At 31.2% G+C, this 23,221-nt stretch overlaps 3 protein-coding genes across 6 annotated transcripts; all 3 read left to right on the forward strand.

Annotated features, from left to right (window-relative positions):
• The first annotated feature begins 895 nt into the window (after positions 1-895).
• LOC135130833 (cytochrome P450 4d2-like) lies at positions 896-2,893 on the forward strand. Its single transcript, XM_064058263.1, has 8 exons — positions 896-1,075; positions 1,134-1,346; positions 1,405-1,590; positions 1,645-1,988; positions 2,036-2,104; positions 2,162-2,333; positions 2,393-2,566; positions 2,617-2,893. The coding sequence occupies exons 1-8, from the start codon at positions 931-933 to the stop codon at positions 2,775-2,777; spliced, it is 1,464 nt and encodes a 487-aa protein (XP_063914333.1). The 5' UTR covers positions 896-930; the 3' UTR covers positions 2,778-2,893.
• A 4,679-nt stretch (positions 2,894-7,572) lies between these two features.
• On the forward strand, positions 7,573-11,842 carry LOC135130832 (probable cytochrome P450 4d14). Of its 4 annotated transcripts, none has more exons than XM_064058262.1 (10): positions 7,573-7,671; positions 7,728-7,888; positions 7,939-8,151; positions 8,210-8,395; positions 8,450-8,793; positions 8,841-8,909; positions 8,965-9,136; positions 9,186-9,359; positions 9,412-9,621; positions 9,832-10,143. In XM_064058262.1, exons 2-9 carry the CDS (start codon positions 7,738-7,740, stop codon positions 9,570-9,572), a joined length of 1,470 nt encoding a protein of 489 aa, XP_063914332.1. In that variant the 5' UTR covers positions 7,573-7,671; positions 7,728-7,737; the 3' UTR covers positions 9,573-9,621; positions 9,832-10,143. The 4 variants fall into 4 exon arrangements, 3 of the variants coding, with proteins under 3 accessions (XP_063914332.1, XP_063914331.1, XP_063914329.1); XR_010280842.1 differs by having other exon boundaries at positions 7,580-7,888; positions 9,832-9,966; positions 10,016-10,143; XM_064058261.1 differs by lacking the exon at positions 9,832-10,143 and adding an exon at positions 11,826-11,842 and having other exon boundaries at positions 7,580-7,888.
• A 156-nt stretch (positions 11,843-11,998) lies between these two features.
• On the forward strand, positions 11,999-21,903 carry LOC135130815 (probable cytochrome P450 4d14). The gene is made up of 13 exons (XM_064058237.1): positions 11,999-12,079; positions 12,127-12,195; positions 12,250-12,421; positions 12,485-12,658; positions 12,715-12,874; positions 19,671-19,831; positions 19,884-20,096; positions 20,145-20,330; positions 20,386-20,726; positions 20,777-20,845; positions 20,901-21,072; positions 21,123-21,296; positions 21,348-21,903. The coding sequence occupies exons 1-13, from the start codon at positions 12,071-12,073 to the stop codon at positions 21,506-21,508; spliced, it is 2,061 nt and encodes a 686-aa protein (XP_063914307.1). The 5' UTR covers positions 11,999-12,070; the 3' UTR covers positions 21,509-21,903.
• The last annotated feature ends 1,318 nt before the right edge of the window (positions 21,904-23,221 follow it).

Below are 23,221 nucleotides of genomic sequence, written 5' to 3' on the forward strand. Positions count from 1 at the left end.
TTCCTCTGCTTTTTATTACGTACACAGCCGACATTAAGAATTTTATAACATCGTCCTTTGGCATGTTTGCAGACGACATCAAGCTCTACAACAGCTGCGACAAATTTTCATCCCTACATCTGACCTTCGTTCGATTTATAAATGGTCTCAAGTTTCGTTATTGCCTATAAACTTGAGATAGACAAATCCGTTAGCTTGCATCTTGGTAAGGGAAATCCCCGACACGTGTATAGTACCGGAAGCTTCGGGCTATTAAGAAACGACCTTGAATGTATTTGTAATGGTTGAAGAAATATTAAAAAGTGCTCGAGTATAGAGCATAAGAAATTAAGTGTTTGTCCATTAAACTGAAAATCTTTGTCTTTTCTTGAAATTATGAATTTTTGGAGTTTTAACTCCTTTCTTGTGGTATTATAGAACATGTATACGATGTGCGCCAAAATAGGGTGTTGAGTTCGAGCCACGAGCTCAAACTCGGTGTCGGTGTCGAGGTCGAGGTCACCGATCTAGGTAAGCGAAGAAAAACGTTTGCTTCATTTTGTCAAAAAATACAAATGCAACATATTTTTAGTTTTTATTATTTTTTAAGAGAAAATTAATGACTTCGCCGCGTACAATTGATATAATTGACAACCCAGAGTTAAAACTCCATCCGTGCGTCCCGGGGTCAACGCATTTTTTTATGCACACATAAATAGACAAAAATTGGGTTGTTATATTTTGAAATTTAAATTTTTATAAAAATTCGTATGCAAATGAACGCTCGTGATAAACTCCTCAATAATATAAAAGCTGGTTTTGTTTACTTGCTACAGAACTTACGCAAGTTTAATCAACAACTTGATATGACACTAATTTGATTAATTTATTATTAACTTAATTGTGAGCATAAAAATAATAATTATTGTTGCAGTGCACACGAGAATAGCAATGTTGTTGTTTGTTGTTTTAGTTCTTTTACTCTCAATCTATTTTTTTCTGAAGAAAATACAAAAGAAAAATGGTTTGGATAAGTTTCCCGAACCAGATTCACATCCAATTCTCGGTAACGTGTCACTAATAACATCAACCAGAGGTGAAGTACCACCCACAAAATTATAATTCGTATCACATTATCACAAGGTCAGTTTCAGACTTCATAGATGTTGGTATGCAACTAATGAAAAAATATGGGAAAACCGTGAAACTAAGGATTGGGCCAAAATTTTTATCCGTACGCACTGCTCTTTTGACTGCCGACTATCACTTCATCGAGTTTATTCTGAGCGGAAACAAAATTTTGAAGAAGTCGGAAAATTACCAGTTCTTCAGACACTGGTTGGGCCAAGGACTGCTGATAAGCGACGGTAGATATTTATTATTATTATTTTCGGTTAGTGCTCACGAATTTTGTAAAAATTTTAGGTGATTGTTGGAAGAAGCACCGAAAAATTTTGACCCCGGCCTTCCACTTTGAGATACTGAAAGAGTTCGTTCCGGTTTTCGAATCGGTGGGTGACGTCCTGATTGAAAATCTAGCAAAATGTGAAGGGACACCTAGTTGTGACCTGGATCCTTTTGTCACGTTGTGTACTCTGGACATCATCTGCGGTAAAAATTTATAACTGTAAGTGAAAATGGATCGAGCACGAAATTTTTTTGTAGAGACGGCCATGGGTACAAAAATGAATCTACAAAGCGGGAAAAACTCCGATTATGTTCGAAGCGTGAAAGAAACATGTCGAATCGCCGTTGAAAGAGTTTTGTCACCTTTAAGATTTTTTGATTCTACATTCTGGTTGTGCAGAGATTTCTACCGTCAAAAGAAGGAGTTAAAAGTTTTACACGATTTTACACACAACGTGATCAATTCCAAGAAAAATAATAAATCCATCGATAAGAATACTAAAAGACCAGCGTTTCTAGATCTGCTCTTAAAGTTTTCTCAGGATGAGAATATTCTCAGCACTGAGGAAATTCGTGAGGAAGTTGATACGTTCATGTTCGCGGTAAGCAAAAATGGGTTTTGGGTTTTGAAAACACTTGTGATTTTTAGGGACATGACACAACAGCCTCTGGCATTTGTTTCACTTTGTACTGTTTGGCTGATCATCCCGAAGTTCAAGTATAGTTATTGAAATGTCGCACGATTGAGAAAAATTATTTCAATTTTTGATTTTAGAAACAAGTTCTCCAAGAACAACAAGATTTATTCGGTGAAGAGAAAAGTCCTGTCATAACTTACTCAGAGTTACAAAACATGAAATATCTAGAACACGTCATCAAAGAAAGCTGTCGTCTGTATCCTCCAGTGCCTATAATAGGACGATACACAACTGAAGATACAGAATTTGGTACTATTTTGGAAAACCTTTAGAGACTAGAAGTCTTCAATGCTAAAAATTGGTTGCAGAAGGTTGTTTAATCCCGAAATACTCCAACATCATGCTTTCCATTTATGGTTTACACAGAGATCCAGATTATTTTCCGAAACCGGAAAAATTTAAACCGGAAAGATTCGACAATTTTGACCCTTCCATACCGTATGCTTATATTCCGTTTAGTGCTGGTTCGCGAAATTGTATTGGTATGTATAACAATCCCCAATGTTTTACAAGTGTTCTTATGTGCTTACAGGTCAAAGATTCGCCATGTTGGAAATGAAGAGTATTATTTCCAAAATTGTGAGACATTTTGAAATAAAACCAACTTCTCCAAGGCACGAAGTGGAGTTGTCCTTTGAAGGTGTTTTGAAATCAGCGAATGGCATCAAGGTCGTTCTTAAAAAACGACCTTGAAAGAATCTGTAATGGTTGAAAAAATATCAAAACATGCTCTCCCACATAGGACTTTTGGACAAATTTTTATCTGGTGCAGTCAAAAATCACAAATAGACAAAAATTAATTTATGTTATATTTGGAAATATACATTTTGATTAAAAAAAATGTTTTACTTGTATAGATGAACCCTGCAACAGACGAGGGAGGAAATCGTTTAGGTTCCTGGATCGCACTTAAAGGGTACAAATGAAATTTGATTGATCGACTGATTGGATTGATTGATCTTTTTTCCCCTGTTAGGAATCACTAATTTTAATAAATTCACAAAAACTTAGGAAACAAGTTTTTTTCTTTCATATAATTTAATTAATTAATTTTAATTTCTGAGCGTAAGCCATGAAATTATTAATTATAATATTAGTTCATTTTAATTAATTATTAAAATTACCTTATCTTTATTACGGTCTTCTCCATGATTTATTTCAATTGATTTTATGTCTTCTTCTTTTTCTGTCAAGAGCTCACTAAATGTAATTCATCCATACCTCTATTTTACTTTGTTGGTTTATTTTCTTATAAAAGTTTTAATTTGTATTTATTGATTGTACCATTTTTTTGGGGTTTGTTTCCACGTTTGCCTATTGTTTGTTGGGCCGCTGTTTTCATGATGGTTTTCATCCTTACCTAAATTCCTGTTTCATTTCAATGATGCATTCTTATGTTTTTTAGTTCTGTTTATTTTTTGTTTCACTTTTGCCACCACCAGATGAGAATTCCCCACCAGATATCTGATTTTAAGAAAACGTGAAAATTTTGAAGATCTCGTTTTTCCGTTTTTCTAGTAACCAAAAAAACTATCTTTCTATTCTTAAACATTGTGGCCAATTAGTTATTTTTTATTTATTCACGTATTTTAAGATCCACAATAATTATATAATCTATCAACCAATATTACTCACTTACCAGCGATGGGTAAACCGCAGAGGGAATCAATTGTACACGCTAGAGGAAATCAAAGGAAATCACAGGAAATCAAAAAGGGAATCAGAGGAAATCAAAGGAAATCACAGGAAATCAAAGGAAATCAAAGGAAATCAAAAGGAAATCAACAAGAAAACGCGAGTTCTCAAAGCGATGCGATTAAATTCTTGCCCACCTATTTCATCCGACGAAAATCATTTCTTGGGAATGGTACCAAATGGGTTTTAGTGACAGCGATCTGACATCATATGTCCAAGACACTATACATATTATTACAAAGTTAAGAACAAAGTTTTTAAAATCAGACTCAATATTACCTCTAGGGAATTACGTTGCTACAGTTGCTCACCTTGAAATATTAGTAAAAAATTACACCAAAGATATGCTAACAATAACGGATTTGAAAGCAGAAGACAAAATGGACTATGCAGCGGCAGAAAAAATGTGTAGCCCGGAAGTAAGAAAAGTGATAGCCGACAACATTGACAATAGTGCAGGAACAACAGCTTATTTGAAACTAATGTATCTTATATCGGCAGCATTCCTGGACAAAACGTTATCTATTGTAGAAAAGATATATAACATTTGGTATTGCATATTTTTCCTACGAATATGGAAAAAATGAATTAAGGACCAAAGACAGTGTACAGTAAAAGATAACTTTTTATCTTCCAATTGCTACACATGCGTTGAACTCAATGGACACGCATTAATAAAAATAATTAAAATTTTTCAAAAAAGTAATCTTACTGATGATATGTTCTTGCCTTGGAAGTTTAGCTCTCAAACTTGTGAGAGTATGTTTAGAAGCCTTAGATCAATGATCTCAACTTTTAGCACAATTGTTAATTTTAGTGTAATAGATATGTTGCATCGAAGTGACAGACTGCAAACTATAAACAACATTAAAAACGATTTGGATAAAAATTTCGTTTTTCCTAGAGAAATCAGGAAAAAAAGTGCAATCATGAAGAGAGATTTTGTGAAAAATGATGACTTAGGAAACATTTCAGATAAAGATATACAAAGCACCGTAGAATCAGCTTTACGGGATTGTCTGCGTGACACTGATGATTTAGGAATGAAAGTTATTGATTTCAACTATGTATTTTTGCCTCCGTGTAAAGACAATGAATGCAATGACGAAGTTGAAGATGAAATGTTTAGTGAAGAACAGTGCGATCACATTGAAAATTACAACAATTCTCAAATAGCCATGAAACGTAACTGTTTTCAAAGTTTGGAAAACGATCCAGTTGACCAAGATGAAGATTTACTGAATGATCTTCGCACAATTTCGTACGAATCTAAGAAATTTGACAGAGACATACACCTTAGAAGTTTTGATAGTGACGATATTTTTGTTGCGAAAGGTGATCTAGTCAGAATACGCTTAGATAATACAACAAAAGTTATGAAAAAGTCTTCACTTTGCTGGCTGTTAGACAATGAAAAGGATCGCGTCAGTGTGGATCGTCTCAAAAGATTTATTCAAAATAAGAAATGTAATAGTAGTAGAGTTAACTCAGAAACAGATACCTGCCTTCAACATAAAGATGCATCTCAAATTCAAAAAAAATTTGAATCTCAAGGCTAAAAATAGTAAAACTGATCGTTCTAAACCAGACTTAAATATAGACGATTATATTATAGTACAATTAACAACTCAAAAACAAAACAAAAAATGTTACATTGGTAAAGTGTTATCACTTAACCCTATTTTTTGTGATTTTTTGAAAAGGAATCCAAAAATTCCGGATGCTTTTATGTTCCCGGACATTAAAGATCAGGGGGAGATCCAAGAAAATGAATATATAATGAAACTACCTACACCTCAGGTACTCAGAAGAGGCAGTTTAGTTTAAAAAAAAAAAATATTGAAAAAATATTTGATTTAATTCTAGTTTTTTTTTTAAGTGATGTGATTAAAATTTGTGATAATGTAACCTCAACCTGGGTGGAGATTTGTACAAGTATATATCATAGAGAATACTAAAGTAAGAAACTGTGCAAAATTCTAGGTGCCCATGAACACTTTTAAAGGGGAAAATTACCTCTGAAAATTTATCAACTGGTGTTACTCACTCCTTTATTGTGCAAAAAAAATTCTTACGTGTTAAATTTTGCATTTCAAAAGTTTTTTTCTAATATGCTTCATTTGAAAGTTGTGAACAAAAAATTAAAAGTGTTATCATCTGTATTTATGGGTAGCTAGAATTTAGCACAGTCTTTTACTTCAACATCATCTACAATATATATGCAAATCTCGACCCAGGTTATGGGGTAAGTATTTTTTAAGAAGTTTTTTATTTTGTGATATTTTGTTATGATCCAACAGAAATGCTTTACTTTTATGTTTAGAGTTACCGTTTTTTTAAACATTTAATAAAATAAATGAAACTACTTGTTTTTTCTATTTATGCTACCATAATAAATGAATAAAGCTAATTTTTAAAAAGTAATGACTTGAGTTATTATTATAACTTTGATTTAGTAGGTCAAACTTTAACATGCACAACACAGAGATGAACCTAATAGAATGATTTTGGACTATTTGGTATTCATTAATTACCCCTGTGAACGTATGAGCCAGTCGTTGTTGCCTTATGAGTCACTGATAAGTAAAAACTGCTGACATAACTAAAAATATCTTTGGCCTTATGTACTTTTAATTTCGTAAAGTCAAAAGCAAAATTTCATAATATAATTTATTAAAAACTTAATAATAATATATAATATAAATTATTAAATCTTTGAGTGATTTAAACGAACTAATTTGTACACACCAGACATTTTTAATTTCAAAATTAAAATAGACCATAAGGTTTTCTGACTGAATGTGCAAAAAATCTAGAATATTGCTTATGTCCACTTTTAGAACAAACATTTGACCCAAGAAAGTGTAAAATTCGAACGTATACTTACTCTATTGATTTAGACATCTAAAACCTCGATTTTAGAGTAGCGTTCTTTTTGTAAGTAAAATCAGATTTTTTTTCTTAAACATTTCAGTTTGTTGCTTAGCAGCACAATACATTTTATTTATTTAGTTTTTTCGTCTAAAGGGAAAACACTTCAGCTTACCTAGTCACCGTACGTTAGTAAACACTTGGTAAAAAAAGGTTTAAATTCAACATCATTATCGGCAAAACAAAAAAGTCAAGTTAAAAAAAAGTTAACAATCGCCCTGTAGTACATTATGTAAACAAATTTTTAGGAAATCAAAAGGAAATCAAAGGAAATCAAAGGAAATCACAGGAAATCAAAGGAAATCAAAATAAATCGGGGGAAATCAACAGGAAATCATTGTCAAAAGGAAATCAATTGTACACTTAATGTTTCAGAAGAGCTAAACCCTTCAAAGCACTAGAGCAAGGTTGTTGTCTTTTACCAACCCTTTTAGTAATCTTAGAAAAGTGAAAAAAGAAATTGGAAGATATGGAAATAGGGTGTTCATAAAGGTCGAAATTTCCATTTCTACGAAGAGTGGGTAAGCAGAACGAACTGATGATTGAGAATTAAAGATGAGATGCTAAATGTGGCATGCGACAATAGACGTATGTAGAACCCCCATTCATATAAAAACAATGTTTAAGTGAAATTTTAGTGTTTGTTCCTTACATATGATATAAACACTTACCAAAAGCCGAATAACTATTTTAAATAGCGTAAAGTTTTATCCTTTCTAAAAAATGGATACCGTTAACTTGATCATTGCTACTGAAAACTGTATCGGCAACAATGTTTATATTTCTGGTCGCATTTCTTCCTTTTTCTCGTAACCCATGGGATATCTCTGAACACAAAGTTCACTTATGCGGCTACCAGCCGTGACCTTAATACCTGCACACGTTTATTTTATGCTTAAAACCGGCTTCTTCTTTTGTCGTCAGCAAAAATCAAGCAATAAATGTGAAACTTATACGCAAGGTAAACAACACACTGAATTCAATGCTTTATTATAAACGCATTTGTGCATTGTGCAGTGTACACAGAATGGCAATTCTAGTGTTGTCAGTTTTGGTTCTTTTACTGTCACTCTACTTTCGTCTGAAGAAAAGACAAAAGAACGACGGTTTGAACAAGTTTCCCGAAGGGCCCTCACACCCACTTCTTGGTCATTTGCCACTAATGACATCAACCACAGGTGAAGAACCACCCTCAAAAATATAATCCGTTCCACAAGGTCAATTTCAGACGTCATAGATGTTAGCATGCAACTCATCAGAAACCATGGGAAAACCGTAAAAATAAGAATAGGGCCAAAAATTTTGCCCATGCGTACTTCTCTTCTGACTGCCGACTCTCACTTAACCGAGTTTATTTTAAGCGGTAACAAAATTTTGAAAAAAACGGAAAATTATCAGTTCTTGAAACACTGGTTGCGAAAAGGGCTGCTGATAAGCGACGGTAGATTTTTGTTATTACTATTATTAGTTAGTATTCACGAATTTGGTAAAAATTTTAGGTGATTATTGGAAAAGGCACCGAAAAATTTTGACTCCAGCCTTCCACCTTGAGGTACTGAAAGAGTTTGTTCAGGTTTTCGAATCGGTGGGTGACGTACTGATTGAAAAGCTGAGACGGTGTGAAGGGACACCTAGTTGTGATTTGCATCCTTTTGTTACGTTGTGTACTCTGGACGTCATCTGTGGTAAAAATTTCTAATTATAATTAAAAATGGATCAACCACGAAAGTTTTTTGTAGAGACGGCCATGGGTACAAAAATGAACGTCCAAAGCGGGAAAAACTCCCACTATGTTCAAAGCGTGAAAAAAACATGTCGAATCATCATTGAAAGAAGTATGTCAACTTTAAAGCTTACTGATACGACATTCTGGTTGTGCAGAGATTTCTACACTCTAAAGAACGAGTTAAAAGTTTTGCACGATTTCACACACAACGTGATCAATTCCAAGAAAAATAATAAATCCATCGATAAGAATACTAAAAGACTGGCGTTTCTAGATCTGCTCTTGAAGTTTTCTCAAGATGAAAATATTCTCAGCACTGACGAAATTCGCGAGGAAGTTGATACGTTCATGTTCGCGGTAAGCAAGACCGGATTTTGGGTTTTGAAAACGTTTGTGGTTTTTAGGGACATGACACAACAGCCTCTGGAATTTGTTTCACGTTGTACTGCTTGGCTGATCATCCCGAAGTTCAAGTAGTTATTGAAATATTGCACGATTTGGAGAAATTATTTCAATTTTTGATTTTAGAAACAAGCTCTCCAAGAACAAAAAGATTTATTCGGTGACGAGAAAAATCCTGTCATAACTTACCCAGACTTGCAAAACATGAAATATCTAGAACAAGTTATCAAAGAAAGCTGTCGGCTGTATCCTCCAGTGCCTATAATAGGACGATACACGACAGAAGACACAGAATTTGGTACTATTTTGGAAAACTAGAACTTTTCAATGCTAAAAATTGCTTGCAGATGGTTGTTTAATCCCGAAATACACCAACATCATGCTTTTCATTTACGGTTTACACAGAGATCCGGATTATTTCCCGGAACCAGAAAAATTTAAGCCCGAAAGATTCGACAATTTTGACGGTTCCTTATCATACACTTATATTCCGTTTAGTGCTGGTTCGCGAAGTTGTATTGGTGTGTATAACGCTTGTCGTATGTTTTACATTTGTTACAATAATGTTTACAGGTCAAAAATTCGCCATGTTGGAAATGAAAAGTATTATTTCGAAAATCGTGCGACATTTTGAAATAAAACCGACATCTCCAAGGCACGAGGTGAAGTTGTCCGCAGAAACTGTTTTGAAATCATTGAATGGAATCAAGGTCACACTTAAGAAACGACCCTGAAAAAAGTGTTAATGGGTTTTCAGTATTTTTTTACAAGAATATATACAAGGTGATTATTTTACCTGTTCAATGCAACAAAATCTAGCATATACTTAATGTCCGGAAGGAGTACAAAAAAAGATTAAAAAGGTTTTCTACGATCCGGATTTTATCTTCAATATCACAAGGTTTTACTAGTGAAAAACTGTAATAACAAGTCGTCATTACGTATTCATATCATTTGGAGGTCCCGTTTTGATAGCCTTTTTCTCCTTGACAGAGCTCTTGTGACAATATTCAAAACATGGAGAAGATCATAACAACCCTGGATCTACACAGAACCTCATTTACCATCCTACAGTGACCATAATCTCTCCTCCCTTGGGTCGGTACCTGCGGTGGGTTGGTCCTTTGGGTTGCATAGTTACAAAAAATAATTCTTCTCACTGGAACTGATTTTGTAGGCGACAACTGGGCACCCCAGATACGTACATTTTTTTACGACATATTTTTTTTACGAATACTTTGTCTAAGACGAGCTTGTTTCATAGACGAACAATATTTTTTTGTTATTAAACCAGGACCGTTTTAATCACAATATATTTACTTATCCCCTCTAAAAAATTCATGACGTCACCTCAAAATTTTGCTGAATAAATCCTATCTAAAATGTATAAAATATGATAAGTCTCTTCTTGTAATTTATCATTCCATTCATATTTTTTGCATACGGATATACAGGGTGACTCAAAAAATTTAATGAATGCGCAAATTTATTTTATTGATTTAATCAGGAACTACAAAACCGAATGCTTTGAAATATAATGTGAAAAAAAAACATAATTGACATGCAGTCGTCACGTTTCCGATAGCGAGGGAAGTACTGTCTGAACTCTTTAGACCGATTTTTTTTATTTTCTCATTTCTCCATTTCTCAATTTTTCAATGTTTCAGTTTGGGATTTTTTCACTGTTTCGATTCTTTAATTTTCCTTCCAATTTTAGGTTTTTCAATATTTCAGCTTTGGAATTTTGCACTATTTCGTTTCTTTAAGTTTTCAAATTTTTGATATTGTTTTCTCGGTTTTTAAATTTTTCGATATTTTAATTTTTCAGTTTTTAAAGTTTTAGGTTTTTAGATTTCTCACTATCTCGACTTTTCAATTTTTCAGTTCCGTGATTTTTCAATTTGTCGAATTTTTAAATTTTAGATTTTTTGTTTGCTTTGATGTTTTGAGTTCTCGATCATTCGATTTTCTGAGTTTTCAGGCTTGGATTTTTTTTGTTGTTCAATTCTTGGATTTTTAAAATTTTTGTTTTTTAAATTTTCCTATTTATCAACTTACTGGGATTTCAATGTTTTGATTTTTTTATTGTTCAATTTCTCGATTTTTTGAATTTTTAGTTTTTGATACGATTTTTTTTCAAAAATTTTCAGTTTTTCAATTTATTAACTTTACGATACTTCAGTTTTGCTCATTTTCGATTTCTCAATTTTTCGATATATTACTGTTGGGATTTTTCAATCTATCGATTCTTCGATTTCTCGATTCTTCATATTTTCGGTTTCTCCAATTTCTTCATTTTTCGATTTCTCAATTTTCCGATGTTTCAGTTTAACGATTTTTAATTTTTTTTATTTTTCAGTTTTCAATTTTTGACGTTTCTAAATTTTTCGATTTCTCAATTTTTCGATTAACTGATTTTTTGATTTTCCCATTTCTCTATTTCTTGATTTTTCAATTCTTTCTTCAATTGTGATTTTTCAATTTTTGGATTTCTGAATTTTTCAATGTTTCAGTTTTGGATTTTTTCACTTTTCCGATTCTTCAATTTTCTTTCCATTTTTCAGTTTTTCAAGATTTCAGTTTTGAATTTTTTCACTTTTTCGATTTTTCAGTTTTCCTTCCGTTTTTCAGTTTTTCAGTATTTCAGTTCTTCAATTTTTTGATGTTTCGATTTCTCAGTTTTTCAATTTTTCGATAGGTATTTTAATTTTTCAATTCAGTTCTAGAATTTCCGTTAATTGTTTTGTTTTCCTTGATGTTTTGATTTCTCGATTATTCGATTTTTAAATTATTTAATTTTTATATTGTACAATTTCTGGATTTTTAGATTTTTCAATTTTTCGGTTTACCGATTTTTTTTCATTTAAAATGTTTCAATTTTTCAATTATTAACTTTTCGATTTTTCAATTTTCGTCTGATTTGATTTCTTAATTTTTTGATTTTTTGACTCCTCTACTGTTGATGTTTTGATTTCTTGATGTTTCAGTTTTTGAACATTCCGATGTTTCGATTTTTCGACTTTTTGGCTTTTCGAGTGTTCAATTTTTTGATCTTCAGAAAGAAGCCTTAAAAATTTTACACGGTTTTACACTCAACGTGATCAATTCTAAAACAAGCAAATCCAGCGACAAGAAAACTAAAAAATTGGCTTTCCTGGATCTGCTCTTGAAATTTTCTCGAGATGAAAATATTCTTAGCACTGACGAAATTCGAGAGGAAGTAGATACGTTCATGTTTGAGGTAAGCAAGACTGGGGTTTGGGTTGGACAACATTTATGATTTTTTAGGGACATGATACAACATCCTCTGGTATTTGTTTCGCGTTGTATTGTTTGGCTGATCATCCAGAAGTACAAGTACGTACTGAAATATTGACGATTTTCATAGATTCTCTTCGTTTTTTATTTCAGGAAAAAGTTCTCCAAGAACAGAAAGATTTATTCGGTGAAGAGAAAAATCCTGTCATAACTTACTCAGAGTTGCAGAACATGAAATATCTAGAACACGTTATCAAAGAAAGCTGTCGTCTCTATCCTCCAGTGCCAGAAATTGGCCGATGTACCACTGAAGACATAGAATTTGGTACTTTTTTGGAAAAACGCCAACTACTTAATACAAGTTTCCAAATTTAAAAATTGGTTGTAGATGGCTGCTTGATTCCCAAAAAGACCAACATCATTCTTTTCATTTATGGTTTGCACAGAGATCCAAAGTATTTCCCGGAACCGGAAAAATTTATTCCTGAAAGATTCGAAAATTTTGACGTTTCGTTTCCATATGCTTATATTCCGTTTAGTGCCGGTGCACGAAATTGTATTGGTTTGTACAACACTACTGTGTGTTTTAATAATGTTATATTAATATAATATTTACAGGTCAAAGATTTGCTATGTTGGAAATGAAAAGTATCATTTCGAAAATCGTGAGACATTTTGAAATAAAACCAACTTCTCCAAGGCACGAAGTGAAGTTGTCGGTGGAAGCTGTTTTGAAATCAGTGAATGGAGTCAAGGTTTCACTTAAGAAACGACCTTGACAATTCTTTTAGTTGTCTCTAGATTTTGTAGAATTAGGTCTGATAGATATTATCTTATAGATAAGCTAAGCGACTTGCCACTTTCATGTTTTCTCGACGTTTCACGACCTCTACAGTACGAAAAAAGTGGTCGCCGTTTCCGTCTATCTGTCTGACTATCTGCTGTCTGTATCAAAATTGTATAACTTAACTTTGAAACTGATAAATTGAATTCTCTGGAATCTTTTTATCCTCTCCCAAAAATTTATGACGTTTTTTCATTTTCTTTCATTTTTCCAATTTTTTCAGTTTTCATTGTTTCAGTTTCATCATTTTTCGTTTTTTCAACTTTAATTTTTACTTCCCGAGCGTAAGCAAAGGAAGTATTGTAATCGAGTCCGTCGGCCGACTCTCTACTTTTACGTTTTCTCGATCTTTCATGACCCCTAGAAGACGAAGAAATAGGTCTCCCATTTCCGTCTGTCTGTCCGTCCGTCTGTCCGTCCGTCTGTCCGTCCGTCTGTCCGTCCGTCTGTCCGTCTGTTGTCCCGGATTTTATTAGACAGATAATCTCCGAAAGTACTCGACCGATTGTTGTGAAATTTTGTACTTATATTAAGAATATCATGTAGATGGTAAAACGCTAACCAAAATTTGTCTAATCATCCCCACCACTAATGCGATGACGTCACTTCAAAATTGTACATAGTAAATGGGTTTTCAATTGTATAAAATAACATAGTCCTACACATGTAGTTTACAACTCCGAATCGACTTTTCACCCGAAACGTCCAGATTTTTGGAAAAAAAATCAAAATTATAAAACAACATGTTGAAATTTAATTTTTAATCTGCTAACCAGAATGCTTTGAAATGTTGCAGATGTTTTAAGGCTATAAAGAGCATCATAAACCTTTAGTCAAAAAATATTTGCTTATCCCCTCCAAAAACTTGATGACGTCAGCTCAAAAGTTTGTGGAATAAATCATATCTAAAATGTACAAAATATGATGAGTCTGTACTTGTGATCTATCACTCCATTCATATTTTTTGGATTTGCATATACAGGGTGACTCAAAAAAATTAATGAATGCGTAAATATATTTTATTGATTTAATCAGGAACTACAAAACCGAATGCTCTGACATCTTGCAGATGTTTTAAGGTTATAAAGAGCATAATAAATGTTTAGTCAAAATATATTTGCTTATCCCCTCCAAAAACTTGATGACGTCAGCTCGAAAGTTTGCCGAATAAATCATATCTAAAATGTACAAAATATGATCAGTCTGTACTTGTGATCTATCACTCCATTCATATTTTTTGGATTTGCATATACAGGGTGATTCAAGAAAATAAATGAAAGCGTAAATTTATTTTACTGATTTACTCAGGAACTACAAAACCGAATGCTTCGAAATCTTGAAGATATTTTAAAATTATCATAAGCATGGTAAATTTTTGATCAAAACGTATTTGGTCGTCCCCCTAAAAAATTTATGATGTCACCACAAAATTTTGCTGAAAAAATCCTATCTAAAATGTACAAAATATGGTGAGTCTCTTCTTATGATTTATCATTCCATTCAAATTTTTTCGATTTGCATATACAGGGTGACTCAAAAAAATTAATGAATGCGTAAATTTATTTTATTGATTTAATCAGGAACTACAAAACCGAATGCTTTGAAATCTTGCAGATGTTTTAAGGTTATAAAGAGCATAATAAATTTTTAGTCAAAATATATTTGGTTATCTTCTACAAAAAACTGATGACGTCAGCTCAAAAGTTTGCCGAATAAATCGTATCTAAAATGTACAAAATGTGATGAGTCTGTACTTGTGATTTATCATTCCATTCATATTTTTGGATTTGCATATGCAGGGTGACTCAAAAAAATCAATGAAGGCGTGAATTTATTTTATCGATTTAATCAGGAATTACAAAACCGAATGCTTTGAAATCTTGGGAATATTTTAAAGTTATTATAAGCATGGTAAACTTTTGTTCAAAATGTATTTGTTCATCCCTCCTAAAAAAATTGATGACGTCACCCTTAAATTTTGCTGAATAAATCCTATCTAAAATGCAAAAAATATGATGAGTTTGTACTTGTGATTTATCATTCCATTCATATTTTTTAGATTTTCTTAAGAGGTGGTTCAAAAAAATTAATGAAGTCAATTTATTTTATTGATTAAATTAAAGGCAACACTTATTATTAGTATTACACCCCAACCAACCCAATTTGGTAGACACAAAATTTGTTAAAGGAAAAACTCGGTTGAAACATAAGGGTAGCACGCTTATTTACATCGACTTTAACATTACAGACCTGCATTTGTTTTATGCGTTCACTTGGTTCCGCGAATGTGAAATAGACATGTTTATAATCAACCAATTGTGAATTTCACCGTCAAGAATTAAAATAAAACCCAATGTTTTATATAATAAGCGGAAGTCGAAGCAATAAAACCGATGGTCGTTTTGTTTACAGTTTCTCTATTTGACTCTCACGTATGCTGTTACGCCTGTCATCTTAAATTAAGAATGTTTATACATACACGATTTTCTGTTGCCTCTGATACGTAGGTATACGTGAGTAAATTGTTTCGTTATTTTATTGATTATTACAAATCAATATTCAAACGACGCAATTCATTTTCCCGAAAATTTGAGAATATAATAATTTTATTCTTAGTATTACACTACATCTATCCCAACTGATATACGTGTCCTTGCAAAAATGTTGATGACGTCATCGCAATTTTTTTTTAAATTCCCACTACAAAAATGTAATGAGAAAAAAACACAATAGGCATGCAGTCGTCGAGTTTCCGACAGCGAGGGAAGTACTGTCTAAACTTTTTAGACCAATTTTTTCAATTTCTCGACTTCCATATTTTTGAATTTTTCATTTCTTCAAGTTTTCGATTTGCAATTTCCCAATTTGCAATTTTTCTAGGTCAGAATTTTTCATTTTTCACTTCTCTGTTTCTCAATTTTAAATTTTTCATTTTTCAATTTTTCGTTTCGTTTTTTCATTTCCTTTATTTTTGTAATGTTTTTTCGATTTTATTTTTTTTGTCGACTCCTTGATTGTCCAAATAAATTTTTCAATTTTGCATTTCCACTTATCCGATTTTCCGATTTCTTTAGATTTTCAATATTTCGATTTTACAATGCATATTTCGTTTTATTTTGCAATTTTGTGATATTGAAGTTCCCCAATTTTTGTAATTTTTCCATTTTTTTGATTCGAAAAGTTGAAAAATCGAACAACTAAAAATTTGGAAAAAATTGCAAAATCAAAAAAGTGGAAAATTGAAAAGTGAAGCATTGAAAAACTAAAAATCGTGGAACCTAAACATTGAAAAAAAGAATGAATCGAAAAATCGGAAAGAAGAAAAAAGGAATTGAATCGAAAAATTGAAAAACCAAAATATTGTAAAATCGCCAAAATTGTAAAGTCGAAAAACATTGTAACATTGAAAGATCCAAAAATTGAAAAAACAAAAATTAAAAAATCCACAATTGAAAAATCAAGAAATTAAAAACTGAAAAATCGCAAAATTGGAAAACTGAAAATTTCAAAAATCGAAAAATTTGACAAAAATTAAAAAATCGAATTATAAATACAAAGATCGAAATAATAAAGAAAATTAAAAACCCGAACGGAAAAATTGCAATGTGGAAACTTTAATATTAAGAGTTGCATGTCTTAAAACTGAAGAAACAAAAAAAGAATGAAAAATTGAAAAATTATAAACCGAAAAAAAATTTTAAAAACTGAAATCGAAACACAGAAAAATCGAAAGTTGGTAAAAATAAAGAAAATAAAAAAAAACGAAAAATTTAAAAATTGTAAAATCTAAAAATTGAGAATGAAAAATTGAAGCAAAGAAAAACTAAAAAAAATAAAAATATATGAAAACGAAACATTGAAAAATCGAATAACTGCAAAAGTAAAGAAAATAAAAATCGAAACCCAAAATTGCAAATCGAAAAAAATGATGAAATGAAAAATTGAAAACTCGTGAAATTAAAAAATTTGCAAAATTTAAAAAATTAAAACATCCCAAAGTTGGAAAATCGAAAAACTTAAAAAATTAAAAAATGAAAACTCGAAGAGCTGCATAAGTTAAAACTGAAGAAACAACTTAAAAACGAAAAACTGAAAGAATTGAAAGTGAAAAAACAAAAAATTATAAAATCGGAATACTAAAAATCGGAAATTTGTAAAAATAAAAAAATAAAAAAACGAAACGAAAAATTGCAAGTCGAAAAATTGTAAAATTCCAGAAAATTAATTGAAAAATCCCAATTTAAAAATTCAAAAATTAAAAACTGAAAAATTTCTAATCGAACACTGAAGAAAATGGAAAAGAATTAAAAAATTCACAAATCTAAAAATTTCTCAAAAATTATAAAATCAGAACATTGAAAATCAGAAAATTGAAATAATAAAGAAAATTAAAATCCAAAACGAAAAATTGCAAATCGAAAAATTGCAAAATTTAAAAAATTGAAACATCCGAAGGTTGGAAAATCGAAAAACTGTAAAATTTTAAAATGAAGACTCCAAGAGTTGCATGTCTTAAAATTGAGGAAGAAATAAAGGAATGAAAAATTGAAAAATTGTAAATCGAAAAATTGAAGAAACGAAAAATTTTTAAAATTGATGAAACGAAAAACTGAAAAAACCGACTTTGAAAAAACAAAAAAATTTTAAGTCGGAACACTGAAATATTGAAAAATTGTAAAAATAAAGAAAATAAAAAACCGAAACGAAAAACTGCAAATAAAAAAAATGGTGAAATAAAAAATTGAGAAGTCTTGATATTAAAAAAATTGCAAAATTAAAAAAATTAAAATATCCGAAAGTTGGAAAATCGAAAAACTCAAAAATTAAAAAATTAAAACTAGGAGAGTTGCATGTCTGAAAATTGAAGAAACAAAAAAAGAACGAATAATTGAAAAAATTGGAATTGAAAAAACAAACATTAGAAAATCGGAACACTGAAAGCTCAGAAATTTGTAAAAATAAGAAAATAAAAAAAACGAAAAAATGATGAAATGAAAAACTGAAAATTTTGAAAGAATTGAAATTGACAAATCAAAAAATTAAAAATCGGAGCAAAGAAAAAACGACAGTCTGTAAAAATAAAGAGAATAAAAAACCCTAAACGAAAAATTATAAATCGAAAAATTATAAAATCTAAAAATTGAGAATGAAAAATTGAAAAATCGCAAATCGAAAAATTGAAGAAAAGAAAAACTAAAAAAATTAAAATTGGTAAAATAAAAAATTACAGAAACGAAACATTGAAAAATGGAATAATTGAAAAAGCAGAGATAATACAAACCGAAATGAAAAATTGCCAAATCGAAAAATTGAACACTTAAAAATTTTAAATTCGAGAAATTCAAATTAAAAAAAAATTAAAATAAAATGAAGAAATTTGTAAAAATAAAAAAATAAAAATAAAACGAAACGAAAAATTGCAACTCGAAAAAATGATGAAATGAAAAATTGAAAATATCTTAAAAAATTAGAATTCAAAAATCAAAAAATTAAAAATAGGAGCATAGAAAAAACAAATATTGGAAAACATTAAGAAAATAAAAAACCGAAACGAAAAATTGCAAACCAAAAAATTGAGATTGAAAAATTGAACAATCGCAAATCGAAAAATTGAAGAAAAGAAAAACTAAAAAAATCAAATTGAAAAAATGGACTATTTGAAAAACTAGATAAAGAAAATAAAAACCAAAACGAAAAACTGAAAAATTAAAAATTGGAAATTCGACAAACTAATTCAAAAATCGCAAAACCTAAAAATTGAAAAATTAAAAACCGAAAAATTTAAACTTAAAACTCGAAAAATTGCAAATCGAAAAACTGAAAAAAAAGAAAACAATAAAAAATTCAAAAATCCCAAAAATTTCACAAAACTTATAAACTCAGAACATTGAAAATTAGAAAATTGAAATAATAAAAAAATTTAAAAACGAAAACTCGAAAAATTGCATGTCTTAAAATTGAAGAAACAATGAAAGAATGAAAAATAGAAAAATTGTAAATCGAAAAATTGAAAAAATTGAAGAAACGAAAAACTGAAAAAAGCTGACATTGAAAATCCAAAAAATTATAAGTCGGAACACTGAAAAATCGAAAATTTATAAAAATAAAGAAAATAAAAAACCGAAACGAAAAACTGGAAATGGAAAAAATGATGAAACGAAAAATTTGCAAAATTTAAAAAATTAAAACATCCCAAAATTGGAAAATCGAAAAACTAAAAAGTTAAAAAATGAAAACCCGAAGAGTTGCATGTCTTAAAGTTGAAGAACCAAAAACAGAATGAAAAATTGAAAAATAGCAAAATCAAAAAATTGAAAAATTCAAAACTGAAAAATTTATAAGTTTTCAAAGAAGCCGGATTTGTTGGGCTGCACTTCAGGGGCGAGAGAGTTCTATCGAAATAACCTTCAACCATTTTTTTTTAATTTTTATTTTAAGAATCCTGGTGGAACTAGTAATAATTTTCTTTCTTTACTAAACTTAAATTTATAGAACGATTTCTCTGTTTTAGCCATTTATCATCGTCCTTGACTTCGTACGTACATTTATCATTAGTTTATGCAAGTCGATACAATAGAAAAAAAACTAAAAGTGATAACATTCGATAACAAAAACAGATTGCTAGAAATATTACAAAACATTACACAATAAGACAAACGCATATCTTATGACGCTGATTTTACTGGTTTGTTGTCAAATTAATTATACTCCTAAATTAGTACTAATACAGTGTACACAAGTACCCAATGTTGTTCTTTGTAATTTTCATTGTTTCTCTTTCACTCTATTTTCTTCTAAAGAAAAGCCGAAAAAAAGATGGCTTAGATAAGTTCCCGGAACCACCAGCACATCCCCTTCTTGGTCACCTACCCCTAGTAACTTCATCTACAAGTGAAGCACGTACCAAAGTGTAACAGAATTAGTACCCGAAGTACATTTTTAGGTGTAATAAGTGTCAGCATGAAAATCATCAAAGACCATGGAAAAACCGTAAGAGCGAGACTAGGACCTACATTTTTTCCCCTACGAACTGGTCTTTTCACTGCCGACTACCATCTAATCGAGTTTATTTTGAGCGGGAACAAAGTTTTGAACAAAACGGAGAATTATCAATTTTTTAGAGAGTGGCTGGGAAAGGGACTCCTGATAAGCGATGGTAGATTATTATTATTATTTAGTATTCACAAATTACGACAAATTATAGGTGACTATTGGAGAAGACACCGAAAAATTTTGACGCCGACGTTCCATTTTGACATTCTGAAAGGATTTGTCGAGGTTTTTGAATCAATGGGGGATGTATTAGTCGGAAAAATGGAAAAATATGACGAAACGCCGAGTTTGGATTTGCATCCATTTGTCACGTTGTGTACTCTGGACATTATTTGTGGTGCGTACAACACAATTTCGCACTGTGAATTTTGTTAAGTACATTATTGTTCTAGAAACTGCCATGGGTACAAAAATGAACCTCCAAAGTGGCAAAAACTCTCAATACGTTCAAAGCGTGAAACAAATGTGTCGAATTGTCATCGAAAGAGCTTTTTCGCCTCTAAAAATTTATAACTCTACTTTCTGGTTGTGCAAAGATTACTATCTTCAAAAGAAAGCGTTGAAAGTTTTACACGGTTTCACAACGAACGTCATCAGTTCCAAAAAAAGTAAGCCCATTTTCGACAACACGAAAAGACTGGCTTTTTTAGACTTGCTTCTAAAATTTTCTCGAGATGACAATGTTTTCAGCAATGATGAAATTCGCCAGGAAGTTGATACTTTCATGTTTGAAGTAGGTAAGCAAGTTGTGTTACGAATTTGAAAATGTTTGTGATTTTCAAGGGACATGATACAACAGCTGCTGGAATTTGCTTCACGTTGTATTGTTTGGCTGATCATCCGGAAGTGCAAGTATTTATTGAAATATTGACCCGATTTTCAAAATTATTGAAATTTTTTATTTCAGGAAAAAGTGTTTCAAGAGCAGACAGAATTGTTCGGAGACGAGAAAAGTCCGGCCATAACTTACTCAGAATTGCAGAAGATGAAATATTTAGAAAACGTTATCAAAGAAACATTTCGTATTTACCCCCCGGTGCCTCAAATCGGGCGATACACAACTGAAGATGTAGAATTTGGTACTTAATTTTACTCGTTACAAGATTTCGGTTTTAACAATTGATTACAGACGGTTGTTTGATTCCCAAACACACCAACATCATTCTTTCCATTTATGGTTTACACAGAGATCCGGATTATTTCCCGGAACCAGAAAAATTTAAACCTGAAAGGTTTGAAAATTTTGGCGGTTCCTTGCCGTACGCTTATATCCCGTTTAGCGCTGGTTCCAGAAATTGTATTGGTGCGTATAACACACTTTGGATGTTTTCAAAATTTATGTTAATGATTGTAGGTCAAAGATTCGCCATGTTGGAAATGAAAAGTCTTGTTTCGAAAATTGTGAGACATTTCGAAATAAAACCAACTTCACCAAGACACGAAGTGAAGTTGTCTGTAGAAGCTGTTTTGAAATCAGTGAATGGAATTAAAGTTTCACTTGTGAAACGACTTTGATACGATTTTTAGTTTCTATTTTGGTTGTTGCTTTATTACAATGTGTATGTTTGGTTGCCGACCTAACGAAGGTCACATCTTTGTCTGTCAAAAACAACTATTAATAATATGTACAAAAATTTAAATTTAAGTGTTTAGCGATATTGTACTTTTAACAATTCTTTCTTAACAAAAGGAGTATTGAAATTTTTATGGAAAATATCGAACTGATTATTATTAGAAATACTATTATAGAAACGAAAACAATTTTAAATAAATGATCTATAGTTATGTCCACTAATTCTAAGTTATCGCAAAAAAATGGTGATCAAATTAAAGCAAGTCGCATTTAATAAAAACTAAAATATTAATTCAGGTATTCAAAATGAGTTACAAAAGCAACCTATATATTTCTCTAGTATATTTCGTTAGTAAAATGTTAAAAACTATTAAAATGTAAACTCAATTATCAAAATAAAGTGGAAATGAAAGAAGGACATTTTAGAGGAGTTTAAATCAATATGCCTTTCCTCTTTTCAGTCTTCCAACTTGTTTCCGTAGTTCATCTACTCTAATATCGGTCTCTCTTTCTCTGTCATCATTCTCGGTTTTACTCTTTTACGTACAATTCACTCCTCATTTCATTCAACAGTTTCATAAAAGACTTCTTCGCTTTTGCTCTAATCTTATACCATTTATTTTTATTAGTTGTTTTCTTGTCTTTCGTCACACCGTTTTCTGTATTTATTTTTTGTCTAACAGTACTTTTATTCTGGTTTTAAATCTCTGCATCAGCTTTCCCGCCATTTGTTTCTCTTTTCTAAGTTCTTCATTACAATTCCTTTCTCATCGCTACTTTTTCACTCGCTCTTTTTAATATTTCCATTTTTTAAAATCGAAGATTTCATTTTATATATATTTTTTTAGTCAGCTTGCCTCAATTGGAACACCTCTATTTTTTAGACAGTATGTCATTTGCTAATAAAAGGTCTGCAAAAATCAGTCCTATGTTAGCAGGTAGTGACCCCACCCACCCACCCCCTTCTCATTCTAACGACAAATTTTATTCCTGTTTAGTATACGTTCCACCTTTCATTCAGAGCAGATAAAATAATTACTGAAATGGAGACGGGGTGGGTGGGCGGGGTAAATTATTTTTTCTTCTGTCGAGTGGAATTGAGAAATAATAGTACCTAGACTGTAAAAATTAAAATTCAGTTGTGCCATTTTTTAAAATGGAAGATTTCATTTTATATGTAATTTTTTAGTCAGCTTGCCTCAAATGAAACACCTCTATTTTTTGGACAGTATGTCATTTGCCAATAAAAGGTCTGCAAAAATCAGTCCTATGTAAGCAGGTAGTGACCCCACACACCCGCCCTCTCCTCATTCTAACGACAAATTTTATTCCTGTTTAGTATACGTTCCACCTTTCATTCAGAGCAGATAAAATTATTACTGAAATGGAGACGGGGTGGGTGGGCGGGGTAAATTACTTTTTATTCTGTCGAGTGGAATTGAGAAATAATAGTACGTAGACTGTAAAAATTAAAATTCAGTTTTGCCATTTTTTAAAATGGAAGATTTCATTTTATTTATAACTTTTTAGTCAGTTTGCGTCAAGTGGAACACCTTTATTTTTTAGAGAGTATGTCATTTGCCAATAAAAGGGCTGCAACAATTAGTCCTATGTTAGCAGGTGTTGACCCCGCCCACCCACCCTCTCCTCATTCT

The sequence above is a fragment of the Zophobas morio genome, unplaced genomic scaffold (genome assembly GCF_036711695.1).
Source record: "Zophobas morio isolate AGI-343-1 ecotype UQ-CSIRO unplaced genomic scaffold, CSIRO_AGI_Zmor_V1 ptg000018l, whole genome shotgun sequence".
NCBI lineage: Eukaryota > Metazoa > Arthropoda > Insecta > Coleoptera > Tenebrionidae > Zophobas > Zophobas morio.

Bases quoted from the DNA above. Each gene is read 5' to 3' on its own strand.
- LOC135130833 (XM_064058263.1), top strand. From the start codon at position 931: ATGTTGTTGTTTGTTGTTTTAGTTCTTTTACTCTCAATCTATTTTTTT. The intron at 1,347-1,404 runs GTAGATATTTAT...TAAAAATTTTAG, and splicing joins AGGACTGCTGATAAGCGACG to GTGATTGTTGGAAGAAGCAC. The intron at 1,591-1,644 runs GTAAAAATTTAT...ATTTTTTTGTAG, and splicing joins TACTCTGGACATCATCTGCG to AGACGGCCATGGGTACAAAA.
- LOC135130815 (XM_064058237.1), top strand. The intron at 12,422-12,484 runs GTACTTTTTTGG...AATTGGTTGTAG, and splicing joins CACTGAAGACATAGAATTTG to ATGGCTGCTTGATTCCCAAA. The intron at 20,846-20,900 runs GTATTTATTGAA...TTTTTATTTCAG, and splicing joins CTGATCATCCGGAAGTGCAA to GAAAAAGTGTTTCAAGAGCA.
- LOC135130832 (XM_064058261.1), top strand. From the start codon at position 7,693: ATGCTTTATTATAAACGCATTTGTGCATTGTGCAGTGTACACAGAATG. The intron at 7,889-7,938 runs GTGAAGAACCAC...GGTCAATTTCAG, and splicing joins ACTAATGACATCAACCACAG to ACGTCATAGATGTTAGCATG. The intron at 8,910-8,964 runs GTAGTTATTGAA...TTTTGATTTTAG, and splicing joins CTGATCATCCCGAAGTTCAA to AAACAAGCTCTCCAAGAACA.